This window comes from Lutjanus erythropterus, chromosome 7, assembly GCF_056507025.1.
Source record: "Lutjanus erythropterus isolate fLutEry1 chromosome 7, fLutEry1.hap2, whole genome shotgun sequence".
Lineage (NCBI taxonomy): Eukaryota > Metazoa > Chordata > Actinopteri > Lutjaniformes > Lutjanidae > Lutjanus > Lutjanus erythropterus.
This window is the reverse complement of record NC_139323.1, coordinates 14,186,624-14,202,031: the sequence shown is the minus strand read 5'-3', so window position 1 is coordinate 14,202,031 and position 15,408 is coordinate 14,186,624. Positions and strand designations below refer to the sequence as shown.

At 38.1% G+C, this 15,408-nt stretch overlaps 1 protein-coding gene across 1 annotated transcript; it reads right to left on the bottom strand.

The window, feature by feature from the left end:
• Positions 1–3,191: 3,191 nt before the first annotated feature.
• Positions 3,192–11,556, bottom strand: ubxn6 (UBX domain protein 6). The gene is made up of 11 exons (XM_084722848.1): positions 11,357–11,556; positions 10,689–10,846; positions 8,607–8,671; positions 8,375–8,503; positions 8,138–8,235; positions 7,934–8,009; positions 7,742–7,826; positions 7,104–7,323; positions 4,900–5,030; positions 4,644–4,792; positions 3,192–3,512 (listed from the first exon to the last, which is right to left on the bottom strand). Exons 1-11 carry the CDS (start codon positions 11,437–11,439, stop codon positions 3,387–3,389), a joined length of 1,320 nt encoding a protein of 439 aa, XP_084578974.1. The 5' UTR covers positions 11,440–11,556; the 3' UTR covers positions 3,192–3,386.
• Between the last annotated feature and the right edge of the window lie 3,852 nt (positions 11,557–15,408).

Below are 15,408 nucleotides of genomic sequence, written 5' to 3'. Positions count from 1 at the left end.
TCCTTTGAAGGCCCAAACAACTAATTCATTACTTGAGAAAATAACTAGATTAATTGACAATGGAAAAATCATTAGTTGCAGCCCTAATGTTGACAGGCTTTATTAATCACAGGAAAACAAGCTGCACATCCTCTGCATTTGCTGTTGGGGAAAAAAAAAAAGGCAGAAGGTAAGCGCACACCTGCAAAAGGCAGTGTATTGCCTTTTTTAGTCCAGGGAATGTTTGAACTTGGGAATCGTTGAAAAAAAAACTATCCACTACTTAGAAATTACAGCATGTTCACATTTAAGGTGTCAGACATGCACTGAACTTTGAATTGTTTTATTTGCCGGTGCTGACTGTTTTTACTACAGCATTATTTAAATATTACACATCCAACAATAGAATGCAAAACAAGCTTTTCAGGAGACTGAGGATTGTGATGCACACAGTATGTCAGGTGTCATCAGTCATATGTTATAAAGTCTTTAGGTACAGATTGAAGTGACACTGATTTGCTTCATAATTGTGTTTATTAAATAAAAGTTAGGATGCAATGCAAGTGATTTATTACAGGCAGGTTAAAAAGCAACAGAACACGACTCAACATCTGGACAGATCACAGCTGCTCACTTTTAATAAGGTTACAATGCTGAAAAAACATTTACTCCCTTCCATTGAATACTTGTGGGGCAACTGGTGGACAGGCTGAACAAGACAGCAGAGAAGTGCAGAAATGTTGCTTGTGGTTAAGTTGGCCTTAAAAATACTGGGATTGTCCAACTTTACACTCGACATCAAATTATAACCCAGCAGTTACAAATGGATTGTGTATGTGGTGTGCAACCAATATAACTACTGGTTTATGTTGGTGACCAAATCTATTGTAATACAAAAAAAAACAATGCCAGGACTTCTAAGATCTATTTCTGTCACACGGTTGTGTACAACTCACTTGGGATATAGTAGAGAGACGAGCAATGAGAGGTAGGTTGTTGTCATCTTAACCAACCACAAGCAGGAGGAACTATAATTAGCTTTCACAGATTTACCTGGTATATATTCATGTACAGCAAAACTACTACCAAAGTAAACCTGATTAACCTTCAACATGTTTCACGGGAAAGGGACAAGATCCAAAACATTTTACACAATTTTGGGATAAATTTGAAACAATCCCTTTGACAACTTTAATTTCTCATTGGACCTGGTGGGCTGGTTGGTGCTATGAATTGCATTTCCATGTACTCTCACCATGTTTGAAATATAGACCCTTTTTTTTAATCTCAAGGAAACTAGTTTGATACAAACAAAATACAAGCTTATTTAAAACCACCATTATCACAATGAGTCCATGCTGCCAGTGTTAACAGAAATATAAATCATGCCTGCCTGCATGCCAGAGCAAGTTGGTTACATGAAGCTTCTGCAGTGAGCCTCTACAATTAAACCATTTATCACTTGAGTAGCGTGAGTGAAGCAATATGTTTGAGGGATTTCTTTTGAACAATTCTACATTTAGGACACACTTTATACCTAAAGTGTTTTATAAAGTTTTAAATAATCCTGAAAAGTGCTTCAAACTGGTAAAATATAGGAAAATATTTTGGTATTATAATCCCCATTCCATTGTCAGCACATGGCTAACACTTAGAAAACATAAAGGGAAAATTCACCACTTTGTATGTGGATCTCCTACAGAGTTGATGGTATATGTTGTCAATTGAAGCAATAATTTCCTCTGTGCTTTATTGACAGGGAGCTGAGTTCTACTGCAAAATCTGTTGTTTTTCCTGCATCCAGTAATGTCACTGAATGCAGGAAGAAGTACAGGCTGTTTCAGCTTGGATCTCTTTGTAGCCAGTATGGGTTTAAATCACAAGTTTCAGCATGATACGATATAATATGGATTCTTTGAACAACGGTGCATTATTTGCTGATATCACAAAGCCTGTCATTATGCAGTTTCTGTTAGATAAAATTAAGAAAAATTAATGCATTTAGTTTCATTCATGCCAGCCCACAAAAAACAACTAAATTATGACTGAACAATGTGTGCAGGAGGGCAGAGACAGATGTTTTTTAAAGTCTGTGGGTGTTCAGCTCTCATTACTTCTTCTTCTAACTGAATCTCTGTGGTTTGAAATTTAGTTTCTCTCCTACATCACTGTTTATACTTTCAGGTTTCTGCTTTATTTTACCATTTCACATAAAATACTTCACCTGGATACAAATCCTGGTCAGTTACTGCTGATGAAACTCAACATTTCCTGAACTTGCTGCTCCATAATAAAAATGTTTTAAGTAACAAAATAACTGGGGCTTTTATGTTACAGAATTTATAGGAAATTAAATGTATTTATCCATTTTACAGCCACTTGATTCAAGAAAAGGGTGTATCAGTTAAATACACACCGTCACGCCATGTTGTAGTGTAGATTTAAATCTGTGCTAGAATAGCTAAGGAATTTATTGTTTCAATTGACTTCATTTACCATTAACATCAACTGGACATCCATCCATGAAAAGTACCAAATTTTCCCTTAAATAAACTGGGGGCCTTATCAGTAAGGTTTCATATTCAGGCCTGATTTTTAAGTCAAATTATCCAGAAAAACATTTTTGATGCTATATGATGTAATTTAAGCTTGTGCTCATACATGTAAAAACGCATTTGAAGTTTTAATTATCGAAGCAGCTTCAGAGAAGTCTGTCGCACAACACCAAGGAGTGCAAGGCCACCGCAGAGCAGAGGACAAATGGATGAGTCAGGCTCACATCACACCAAATCGAGCGCTGCCAAACAAAACTAACAGCATTTCAAGTCCTAGGTACAGCCAGTGAACAGACACCCAGAGCTTTTTAAATAAAATAAGCTAGGTGCTGAGATACCCAACACAAATCAACAACAGATTTTCCTCTACGTGACTGTTAAGTTAGAGGTGTACACTGTTAATTCCACTTTTCCACTGTTTACTTCATAAAAGGGGAGGAGTGTCGACACAGTTAAAACAAGGTCTCTGAACACGCCACGTGTAGCATACCTGACCAGTTGACTGTTACAGGACTGCTGCCACGGCCTGTTTACCACACAGCATGTACATTCACTCAGGATGCAACAGAAAATCAACTTTGTCCTTACATCTGTTAGTAATGCTTCCTTCAACACAATGTGCTGCTGAGACACTCTGTAGTGTGACATTATCCCCCACATGGAGAGAGAAAGAGGGGTACGCTCAGCAAAAGCATCAGGGTGAAGTTGCCCCTCATCTATCGCTGCTACTGACTGAAGTTAGAATTTGTAAAAATAAACTCATCACTTGTCATTTGTAAGGGACAAGTTCACCCCATTAGTGCCAGAGGAGGAGGTTCTGTAGCAGGGGGAGTTCAGGGACACAGCGTCTGCTCAGCTCAGGGTCCGGATGGTTTCCAGCAGCTCTGGTTTGAGGAGGGTTGGGCTCTTTCCACCTGCTGCTGCAATATCCGCCTGCACAGCTGCATCCCAGGCGAACGTGAGTAGAGCTGCAGGGACCTGAGGGAAAAACATACAGCCGTCATTTAACATTAACTGCAAGAAACTGCAAATACAGGGTTGTATAAAAGATGTCATTTCAGTTTGTAGTGGAACTGCAACTCACAGTTATTTTCATTATTAATCTATTGAATGTTTCTTTCATTAATAAAGACGGTAAAACAATCACATGTCTAGCACAAGTTACCAGAGCCACAAGTTATTCAATATACAATAACACAGAACGAGGGGAAAAAATAAATGTTTGTGTGTTTTTACTACATAAATTATCCAAGTATATATATATAGCGGTATGGAAACTTTTTTTTTTTTTTTTTTTTTTTTTTCTTACATTTTAAAACTGATCACCATTCACTTCAACTTTACTGGATTTGGCTGCAACGCTGTTTTCTGCTGAAGCTCCGGGAGTGTTTTGTGAGCTGCAGATCTTCACCCATCCTCATATCATCACAGAGGTGAGTAGATATTGAGTGAAATTTCATTTTCAAGACATATTTCTTTTTTTAAAAAATGGCCATAAATATACACATTTATTGCAAACATTGTAGCCTGATGAGTTTTATTTTGTTTCTGTCGAGATTGAGAGAGTTTGCTTTAAGATGATTTGGGATGTAATTAGGGCTGCCCCCAATTTTCCTGGTCAACTAGTAGTCATCAGTTCAAGCCATTAGTCAACTAGCCATCACACATTTATGATATTAATTTAATTAATTACATATATATGTATATGTATATTTATATATTTTTTGGGACACAAAGCAAGCTACCTGTGAAATGCTAACCACAAAAAGGATAATGACTCTAAATGTTTGGGAACAACCAGCAGAAGACTAAACATTTAGTTAATTTATTTCAACACAGTAGAACCTCACACTCTTGTTTAAAATACAGTAATAAATAATGTCCAATTTTACTAATTTTACTACTACTATTATTTTCAAGCAGTGGATGAATAAACTGAAGTGTGCATATTCATGGTAATAAAGGAACTGGTTTCAGACTTTTCATTGCATTTGTTTACGGCAGAAAAATAAAAAAAATATTAGTTCTGTCATTAAATGAATATGTCTTTAATCTAACAGATTACTTTATGTACATCAGTTTCATGAGAGAACTCTGGTTTCAACTCACCAAGTTACACTCTGCAAGAGCGATTTCCTCAGACTCTTGTAGTTTCTGACTTCCAGGAGCGATGAGCTCAAAGGGCTGCCAGCCGTCCACCAGCGACTCCCGTACAAACCTGAACAGCACAGGCAGCCGGTCCCACGCATAAAAGGTCCCTGGAATCACACATACTCTTCACTGACTCACTGCCATTTCTATCGGGGGTCTAGGTTATTGAGTCATTTGTATTGTTCTGAACTGATTTTTAAAACAAGGCTCTTACCCTGTAGCAGGTTCCCATCAGGCAGTCTAATCCTGAGCAGGGTGTAGTTGTATTTCCTTCTCTCCCTTTGCTCCTCTTTCTCCCTCATGGCTTTAGTGCGCAGCATGGCGTTCTTCTCCACCAAATCACTCCTGGGAAACACACACAAGACCCGCAGGGCATTTAGTACACGCAGTCAATGATGATGGACAATTACCAGCAGTAGTGGGTTGCACCAGCTGGTCTTCAGTCAGCCTGGTCCCAACTGTTACGTCAGTCTTAGTTAAGACAAGTCTTTAAAATAGACTTTACGTTGGTTGCAACAACCAGACTTAAGCCTAGTCTTATGTATGTCTGTGGTGGATCAAAGATAAAACAAAAGGAAATTTGATCTTGCACTGACATGAGAAAATCATGAGAGCTGCACAGCCAGAACAAGAAAACACTGATTACTGAGCAGTCCAGTGTAATAACAAATAAGAAGCAGTCAACTTGGAGAGAAATACCAAAGAACATAAATGGTTATTCAGAGGAAACAGATGGACAGATGTTACTGAGAACCCCGTTCAACTAATTTCACCATTGAACTTGTAACTGCAATATCCCCAGACTCCCTTAAAAATCACACAGTTCTGAGAGTTAAGTGAGAAGAAACTTAAAAAAAACTTTGTAAAAACCCTGTCTATGACAAATTCTTAATTATATGGATTCTCTTGTAAACTCTGCAAATGCTATTTTCTTATGTCTGATGTTATGTGTGACTGAATGATTCACTTTCCACCCGCATTGCTTTAATTTTCCACAGTTCTGTTGAATAACTCGTCTCTTTGAGTGTTCATGGTACAGAATAGAAGATATCTGTGACTAGAGGCTGTTTATCCATATTAATCAGCCTAGATTTTGACTTTATGCCTGCTTCTGACTAGCCGTAAGATTTATGGTTTACGGCTCTCATGGTCAGAAGTGCACTGCACACACACACACACACACACACACACACACACACACACACACACACACACACACACACACAGGGTGCACATAAAACAGGGCAGTACTGAGGGGACCCATTATGATGCATTATTGATGGGTTCGTTTGAGGCTGTTAACAATCTGCTGTTGTCTTCTCCTGAGGAGAGTCAAATATTCAGCCAACAGTAGATAATATCTCTATTCTTTAATAAAATTTCAACAAATATGTAATCTAGTGGTTTACAGCTCACGAAGATATCACTGTCTCCTCCGACCCCATGGATGATTTTCACTCAAACTGGGAAGCTGCGCTGAACAAATGCTAAAACCAACCGTGTCATGTGCAGAAGAGCACAGCCCTGTTATGTGGGAGGTTTTGCAACAGCCTTAAGCTTTTTGTGCAATATTTAACCAAACACAATGAGTTAGGAGTTTATAATCACAGTTTGATAAAGAGCAGGGCTGCACAATTTATCAAAATACTACTGAAAACACAGTATGGTCAGGTGAAATATTCAAATAGCAAAATGTGAAAATTTGAAATAAAGGAAAAATGTCTGACAAAACAGCATTAATATGAAGTATTGTAGTGCAACAGAGATGCCCTGACTTATAAATCTTATTACCCAGATGTAAGAAAACATGTTTGTTTGATACAGACCGCAACAAAATAACAAATCTTCATAATTCTTAAATAAAAAAATGCAGCAAATTCATGAGTGTCAATTTACAGAAAACAATGTTTATCACTCCGAGCATATAATATCTTGTCTTTGAACTGTATTCAATTAAATGTAGATTGAAAATAATTTGCAAATCATTATGTACTGTTTTTATTTACATTACACACTGAGTCCAAACTTCTTTTTTTGAATCAGGGTTTACTTTTTTTTTTGTGAAAAAGAATATTGAAAATAAAATGATTATTCCCACTGATGATGTGTCATACCACAAGCATAATTTCTGTCAAAAATAATTTTCTAAATCATGTGGGCCTAACAGAGTTTTATTCAAACAAGAGAATAAAATTTTCCTCTCATATCTTTGGGGGTTCTTATCGAATAAAGGCAAAAATACCCAAAATTTAAAAAAAAATAAGAATAAAAAAATGTAGCAATACACATCTTACATCTTACACGGTGGTACTGGACCATATATACTGTTTCATTTTTTTCCACATGTAAAATTTGATCTTGTTTACTGATTGATCAATGTACAAATGTGGTTCCTATAACTTCTGAAGGACTGTGTACCTCTGCTGTTGCTCCTTCTTGAGCTCCTCCGCCGTCAGGTTGTAGAACTCTGGTGGCAGCTCGAAGCGCTGGGCATTGGGAGAGGGTCTGAACGCTTGAGGCTGTCTGTCCAGCTGAGCTCTGACTGGCTCTCCTCTCTGGAGACGGTCCCTCCTTTCCTTCATCAACTCCAGGGCGTCAGGACTTTGCTCCGGTAACACCAGGAACTCCTCTTCCTCCTCTGATCTCAAGGAAATGCAAACCCAAATTAAAATATGTCCTGGAGAATACTTTGCACATCCCTGCCACAAAACTGTGCAGCTTTCTAATTTCAATTTAAATAGCATATTGTACATATTTTCATAATATTTTTTCATTTTATTTTTAATTCTCTATTTCCTGTTTATGTTTCTTAATTTGCAGCCCTTTCTTTAATTTTTCTTCATATTTTTTTCTACCTATATTCATTGTTACACACCAAATCACAAAGGCAAATTCCTCATATGGCCTCGTATTACCTACTTGGCAAGGAACCTGATTCTGAAAATATGTAACTGCCAGGTTGACGTTCTAAATGATCTGCTGACTGTGATAAACCACTGGACCCAACAGCCTGTCGATAAGACCTTGTTTATCAAAAGGCATCAGGATTAATTTACCTTGACCTTCTACAGGAAGCATAACACTTGTGAAGCCTAGCGCCTGCAGGAACTCTCGACTGCCCTCCACACAACGAACTTTCTCCTGTAATAAATCAAAAGACAGAATGATATTAAAGAAATGCAAAAAAATCTTCTTTAAACTTACACACAAGGCCATAAAATCATAATGTCATAAATTTACAAACACACCTGGAACACCTTGTTGCTGAGTTTAATCTTCCTGTATTTCTCCTCTGTGGGATTCTTACATATATTGTCAACATATCTGTTGACAAAGCAATGAAGAAAACATTAAAATGTTTAATATAAGTAAATGAAGATATTCAGCTCTGTGAGAACAGTGGAAAACAAATTTAAAAATTCTGTCTATTGAACAATTGCTAAGTGTCTTACTTGCTGATGATGTCCACAGCGGCCTTCACTTTCTCTCTGTCTTTGTTAAATGTGTGGATCATCATAACGGAGGCCTCGACTGCGTCCTCCTCAAACCGCTGACAGTAACAACAGAGCACATATTTTATCAACAGTACGCAGTAGATATTCAGATTAAAGTATTGTGCTGCTAAGAATTGCAAACACGTTCTAATTCAAGCTAAAACAAACAACAAGGGATAATATGTTCAGACGTACCATCAAAATGGCCTCTTTAATGTGTACCTCCCGCTCACTCCTAGTCAAAGTGGCTCCAGTCAGCGGACAGGTGAAATACACACCTGACACTGACAGCAAAGCAAGATCTTTCACTGGTACTTTAGATCCCTGGAAAGAATTGACATTGATTAATATAGTCAGGCAAGAAACTGACCACTGAGGCTAAATATTATCTCAATAATTTAACCCAAAAATAAACAGTTACACAAACCTCTGCTGTGGCTGCCTTCTCTTTTTCAGCCAGTGCAGCTGCCTCTGCCTCCAGTTCTCTTTTCACTGCAAGCAAACACAGAATCATAAGCAACGGAAACCTAAAATGTGTTTCTTTAACCAAATTCTTCCATTTAAGCCTAAATAACAGAACTAATGTTTTGCTGTTCATGTAAACTGCTCAACAGCCATTCAGGTGAACTGCCAAACACAACTCTTCAACTTTAAGTGTCTTCTGTGATGACTGAAATTGCTCTATAAAAGGGCTGCACGATTACTGGGAATGATCAGTTTTGCGTTACAATTTTCAAGTTCACTGAAAAAAAAAAAATACTATTAAAATTGTGATGATGTGACATTTCTTGGGGTCTGTACCAAACAAATGGTTTTCTTTCATCTGGAGAACCAGATGTTTAGTCCAGGTCATCTGTGCAGCACTACAGTGCCTCATTATGATGATGTTTTTTTGTACATTGTTCCTTTTTCAGAAAATTGCAATTTGGCTCTGGTTCTGCAATTTGGAAATTGCACTTGGCCATACTGCAACTTTGCTGCAATTGTGATTAACTGTGCAGCCCTACTGTATATAGATATGCTTCCTCAAAATAAAGACTATAACTATTAAATATGAACACATTCAAAGGCCCTCTGTTCATTACATAATATGACCACATCAATTTTCCACTACAGGAGTCAACTTCAGTATGAAATTGGAAATTCATTGACATTAGCTTGCAATTAGCTTTCTTTTTAAAGAAGAAGACTTTGAAAACGGTGAACTGTCCCTTTAAGCTTTTCAAAAATGCCAATTGTATGGTTATTAAGATGCTGTCAGGAGATACATTCCACAGATGTATTACAGTTACGGGCCACAAATAAACTATCAGACAGTTGGTTCAGAGTTCAAAAATAACTTATGTTTAATCAGGTCTGTCTTTACCACAACCCATAAACCCTGATCTGAATAAGGGCTCCACAACCCCAAACCTCTCCACTCAAAAGAGTTTGAAATGAGAAAGGTGTCCTTCACTCATCTACTGAACATATAAAGTTTCTTTGTGCTCAATGAAAATCACATTTTCAGGGGTGGGCTTACAACCATGGTTGTAACATCACAAACAGTTTGAAAGCCAATACCAGTCCAATATTTAACTTGCAGAGGTATGATGTGGAAACTTGAAGCCTTCAAGGTATTGAGTACTAACATACATTGGGAATGGACTGTACAGTGAGTTCAAATACTTGGCAAAAAGCATTTGTCCAATAGATCAACCAGCGAATGTGAAAAGATAACAGTGATGTGAAGAGGGTTCAAAAATAACTTATGTTTAATCAGGTCTGTCTTTACCACAAACCATAAACCCTGATCTGAATAAAGGCTCCACAACCCCAAACCTCTCCACTCAAAAATTTGTTTTTCTCATGTTAGAGCTTCACTGTACAGAATCATATATGCACAGAGTTTGAAATGAGAAAGGTGTCTTTCACACTCATCTACTGAACATATAAAGTTTCTCTGTGCTCAATGAAAATCACATTTTCAGGGGTGGGCTTACAACCATGGTTGTAACATCACAAACAGTTTGAAAGCCAATACCAGTCCAATATTTAACTTGCAGAGGTATGATGTGGAAACTTGAAGCCTCTAATGGACATACACAAGAGCTGGGCTTCGTTTAAAAAACTGCAATATCAGTACCAATACCAGTGATACTGACACCAATGTAGTACTTGATTCAATACCTTTTTCAAAGGCCCTTCTTTATAAGGAATGCTTGTGGTGATTGGCTGTGGTCAAAACCACATAAACAGTATTTTTCCTAGATCTGGGTATGAAAAGGATTGAATGCAAGTACGGTTGACTGGAAAAGTTCAGCAGTACTGAGTTATTTTGACTGACATCTTCAAGGTATTGAGTACTAACATACATTGGGAATGGACTGTGTAGTGAGTTCAAATACTTGGCAAAAAGCATTTGTCCAATAGATCAACCAGCGAATGTGAAAAGATCACAGTGATGTGAAGAGGGGTGGATTTAAGCTCGGGTGAACCGTAGCTGGATGAGCGTCGTTGTTTGTCTCACCCTGGCTCCTGATGGCGTCCTGAGAGGTGTGGACCTTCGGCCTCGGATGCTGCTCGATCCTGGCCAGAGCAGCGGCTCCAGCCCTCTGAGCTCCTTCACTGGGAGCATGGCGATTATTCTTGGCACTGGAGCTGCTCTGCACCACATCAGGCTTCTTACTACAGTGTTAAGAGGACAGAAAAAGCCAAGTAAGGATCCGTTCCCAAACAGCCACAAACATTACTTTAACATAAGAAGTGTGTATCTTAGCTCGCTGAGCTATTTCTTAGTCGTCTATTTTCTAGTGAGCAGTTTGAAAGCTTAACTACGAGTAAAAGTCACTTTAGTTAAGACTACTGGCGGCAGCATCAATAAGCTTGTCCAGGGATTAGAGCTAACTGTTAAATTAGAAAGACGCCCTCCACTGTGCCTAGTGTTATATAATCCAATTAGCATTACCAATGGCGGACAACAGCCCGTTAAACGTTAGAGTTAACGTTACCATATATACAATGAAAACTACTGACCAGCATTGTTCTAGTTAGCTTGACGACATGCGAATAGCGACCCACTAGTCATTAAAACCCAGCAGGTAGCTCTTTGCTATCTCCGCTTTGCAGACATTAGACAGCTAGCCTAGCTATGTGGCTAACGTTGTAGTTAGTAGCAGAGAAAATTTTTCTTCTTGCCTGGTGTCTTCTGTCAATTTCTTCCCCGGTCCCGCAGATTTAAATTTAATGTCCTTTTTAATGTCATCGAAAAACTTCTTCATGTCTTTTAGCTGTGACGGTACAGTCTGACCACACAAACAGACAAGGTGCACCTAGCTAACGTTAGCTAGGAGGAGGACCAAAACAAGACCGAGGCAGCTGACGGAAAACTGCTTCCGCCTCATGAGCGTCGGTATCGCCCCCGTGTGGTCGGGATCAGACCTGAAAAATAAAGTGGTAGAAGTCCATCAAAATAGATTTCTAACGGTGGAAGGAGCAGCCTTTTTTTTTTTTTTTTTTAACTTAGTTTTTATTTCAATTCCTGTAAGTTATACAATCATTTTCAGAGTCTCCATAGTGCTTTTTTTTTTTACAGCTGTATGTGTGGCTTATAGACAAATCACAACAAATTAAATCAAACCAAATAAATCAAATATTAATTTTGGAATATGACAAAAGTATAAATTATGAAAACAAAACAAGACAAAACTAAATGAGAAAGTAAAAGGGAGAAAAAAAAAAGAAAAAAGGGGGAATAATGAGAAAAGAATACTAAGAAAATTGGAGTGGCATGAGTGTAGTGTATGTATCAAGGGGTGAATCGGATAAGAAGATACATATGTACTGTAGAGTGTGCATGTAGATTTGACTCACTTCACTATGTTAGTATGGCAACAACAGGGCTCCATCTTTTAATGAATATTTAATGAATAGTTCCATATGGTAAATTTCCCATACCTTCTCAATCCACATATTATATGTTGGAGGGTCAGGTTTTAACCACTTGATTGTGATACATTTAATTGCTGCTGCTGTCAATATTTGTAAAATGTATTTTTTTGCTCTTCCTTCAGTGACCTCTGGGGTTAAACCCAGAAACATCTTTTGTGAGATTTTGATGAAATATGATCTTAAGTGCATCAAAATATCTTTCCAAAATGTACTTAAAGCAGCCTTTTTAAGTTTTTCTCATTCGGCTCCTTTTAGCTAAACATTTATTTGAATGACAAACTTAGCAAGATGATTTCATCAGAGACCTGATGACTAAACTGACAGTAAACTATTGTTAGCTAACATTTTATATATTAATATGATATATAGGACAAACAAACAGATCCAACATTGAGTCAACAAGGAATTACAAAACCATGTTAAAAGTACATTGATTACATCTGTTGACTATAATCTTTTGACCAGCTACCAAAGCTGTTCTGCCCTGCGAATGTGTGTGCATCCTGTAATGTTTGTAAACAAGAAACCTGTTTGTACATTATGTGTGTCACTATACCTGCCTGATTATTTAGTAACTAATTCCTCTTTATTCTTCCACTGCAGGGAAGAAGACTCCAGTCCAGAAAGAGGATTTTTTCAGCCCAGGAAGAAAACTTGTTCTACAGTTTTGGTTCAAATTCCATTCCAGGGTTTTTATTCATTTTCACTTTTAAAGGAGCATTATGTAGGACTTGCACTTGTGAAAATTAATACTGAAATCCAAATAGTGAGATGGTGACACAGATAGTCTATTAAATAGGTTGAGATCCTATTTAATATACGATCTATGGTTTAAGCGAGTTGTTTCTCCCCCTGCTGCCTCCTCCACAGACTCAGGGAGCAAAGTGAAACACTGCAGGAGCTCAGGACGAGCACAACATGGTCAACTGACGATAACAAATGAGGGTGAGTCCTCCACTGTCAGTTGATCAGCTGTTTATAACTCTGTCAGTTGATGTAAAGCAGGGGTGTCAAAGTCGTTTTGGTTCAGGGGCCACATGCAGCCCCTGAACCCTTCTTTATGGCGGCCCGCCACATTAAAAACATCGGCACCGAGACATGAGTTTCTATTTTTGGAGCAGCGCACCTTTTTCGGTCGTGTCTAGAAGGTAACTCTTTATTTGCACAACGCTCGCGAGATTTGGGCCCGTTATTTCTACTAAAATATCAAACTCGCGCGATCTTTCGCGGATCTAGGGTTCCCTTCTAGACACGACCCTCTCTGTCTCCGTCAAACTACAAGCAGACTGTCTGTAAACAGCACGATGTTTCACTCTGCAGTGTTTCACACAAAGACTTTATTTGTGTGGACACCCAGGTTTGGTTTGTCACCAGTTTTGGCATTTTTATCTTTTTTTATCAGTCCGAGAGGACGACGGTATCAGTGATTGATTAGTGATCAGTCTGCCCTCCTCTCCTCCCTCACCTGTTCACTCTGCTGTGAGAAGGTCTGAAAGTTTCTCACAGACAAACACAGACTCTCCTGTTTTACGTATAGGCCTCCTTATACACTTGTTTAATCTTATAAGTGCATCTGGTTGATGTCGATGTCATAGTTTCTGTTGTAATAAACTCCGTCATTAACAACAGTCTCCTCCACACGCAGCTTCTCTGCTGCTGTGAAAACTGAATCGCGGGTGGATTAATAACCCCCACATGCCAAACACAGTGTGCTGTACAGTTGTACAGGTTTAAACATATTCTTATATTATACTCTAGGAATCGTTTCAACCCTAAAATTAATGCATCTGTAATTTTCACACTTTGCAAAGTCATCCCGCGGGCCGGACTGGACCCTCTGGCGGGCCAAAACCGAGAGGGTCAAAACACCCCTGGCCTACACGAACAAGAGGAGACACACCCACATGCATATATATATATACACACACACATATATATACATGTTCATATGTATACATAAGTAGCAGCTGTTTAGATAAGTCAAATATTGAATCAATTATTTAATTAAACATCACTTACTTGGATTTTAAATACTGAAATTGATTGAAATGTGATAAATGTACAACATGTGAAGCTATAATCACCTGAAAATAAGAATGGATGTGTTTTCATTTGAATAAGCCTTTTGCATTCACAGATGGTGCTGTTCCTCTTCCAAGGAGGTCACCGTGGTAAACTGACACGTTTCCAGAGTAGGTCAGAACAGACAAACCAAACACTGGCTCTAGAGACGATGTTTCGAGTTCCACGACCATTGTAAATTCTTCGAAGGGGAGGGTCAGGCGAGATGTTTGCAGACTGCAAGCCCACTCCCAGATTAATTTAAAGAACTCATATATAGTTGACATCAATAAAATAATTGTTTAAATGTGGACATTATGGGGGTTTTGAAATTTTCTTACACTTGTTGCAGTTTCTGTTCTGTATTGACGAGACTGATGAGATAATCGTAACTGGGCTCATTATGTGTCTGCCTCCCCATCAGAAAGTGTCAGTATAGGTTCAGTAAACTTCAGTAAACCTGCTCATGCTCACAAATGTAGAATACTCAAAATATTAAAACATACATCCACAACTGCTGCATTCCTTAAAACACAGAACACAAGTGACCCATCTGAAACTTAGGTGTTGCAGAGCCCATCATTATACCCTGAGTGTCGTCCATGCCCCTGTGTGTGTTGATTATCATAATTTTCTTTGCTATGAGCTTCTGTAAAATTCAAATTTCTAACCTCACACTAAGACTAACCCATCACACATTTTAAAAGCTAATTACTTCAAAGACTGGAGGAAGTATGAGTTCACAGTTTGATCAGACCACCAATGCCAATGACTTAAAAAAAAAACAAAAAAAAAAACTATTGCTTTTCCATGTTTGATGCATGTCAGAGGGCTTTTGTTTACAAGTAAGCATCATTTTAACTGTACTAGCCAATGAACATTTTTTGTCAGTAAAACTGGCAACAAAAATACTCCATTACACTGAAAATTTTACAGAAGTATCAGTAAGAAATGGTAGTATCAAAAGAAAAATACTTTTGCAAATACTGAACAGCTATTGTCAGTGTTATACTAATGGATCATTATTATTGATGTATCAATATGAAATATTTTCTTTAATGTTGTCATTTGGTCAGTGTGGATCTATCTAGGCATACCTCAAAATGCCTACCTCAAACTTGTACTTTGCTAAAGTACTTGACTAGATGTACCTACTCAGTTACTTTCCACCACTGGTGAACGGCCACGTATCAGACAGAGATTAGGATTATCAGATTTACGAGCAGCAGTTGAAGGCA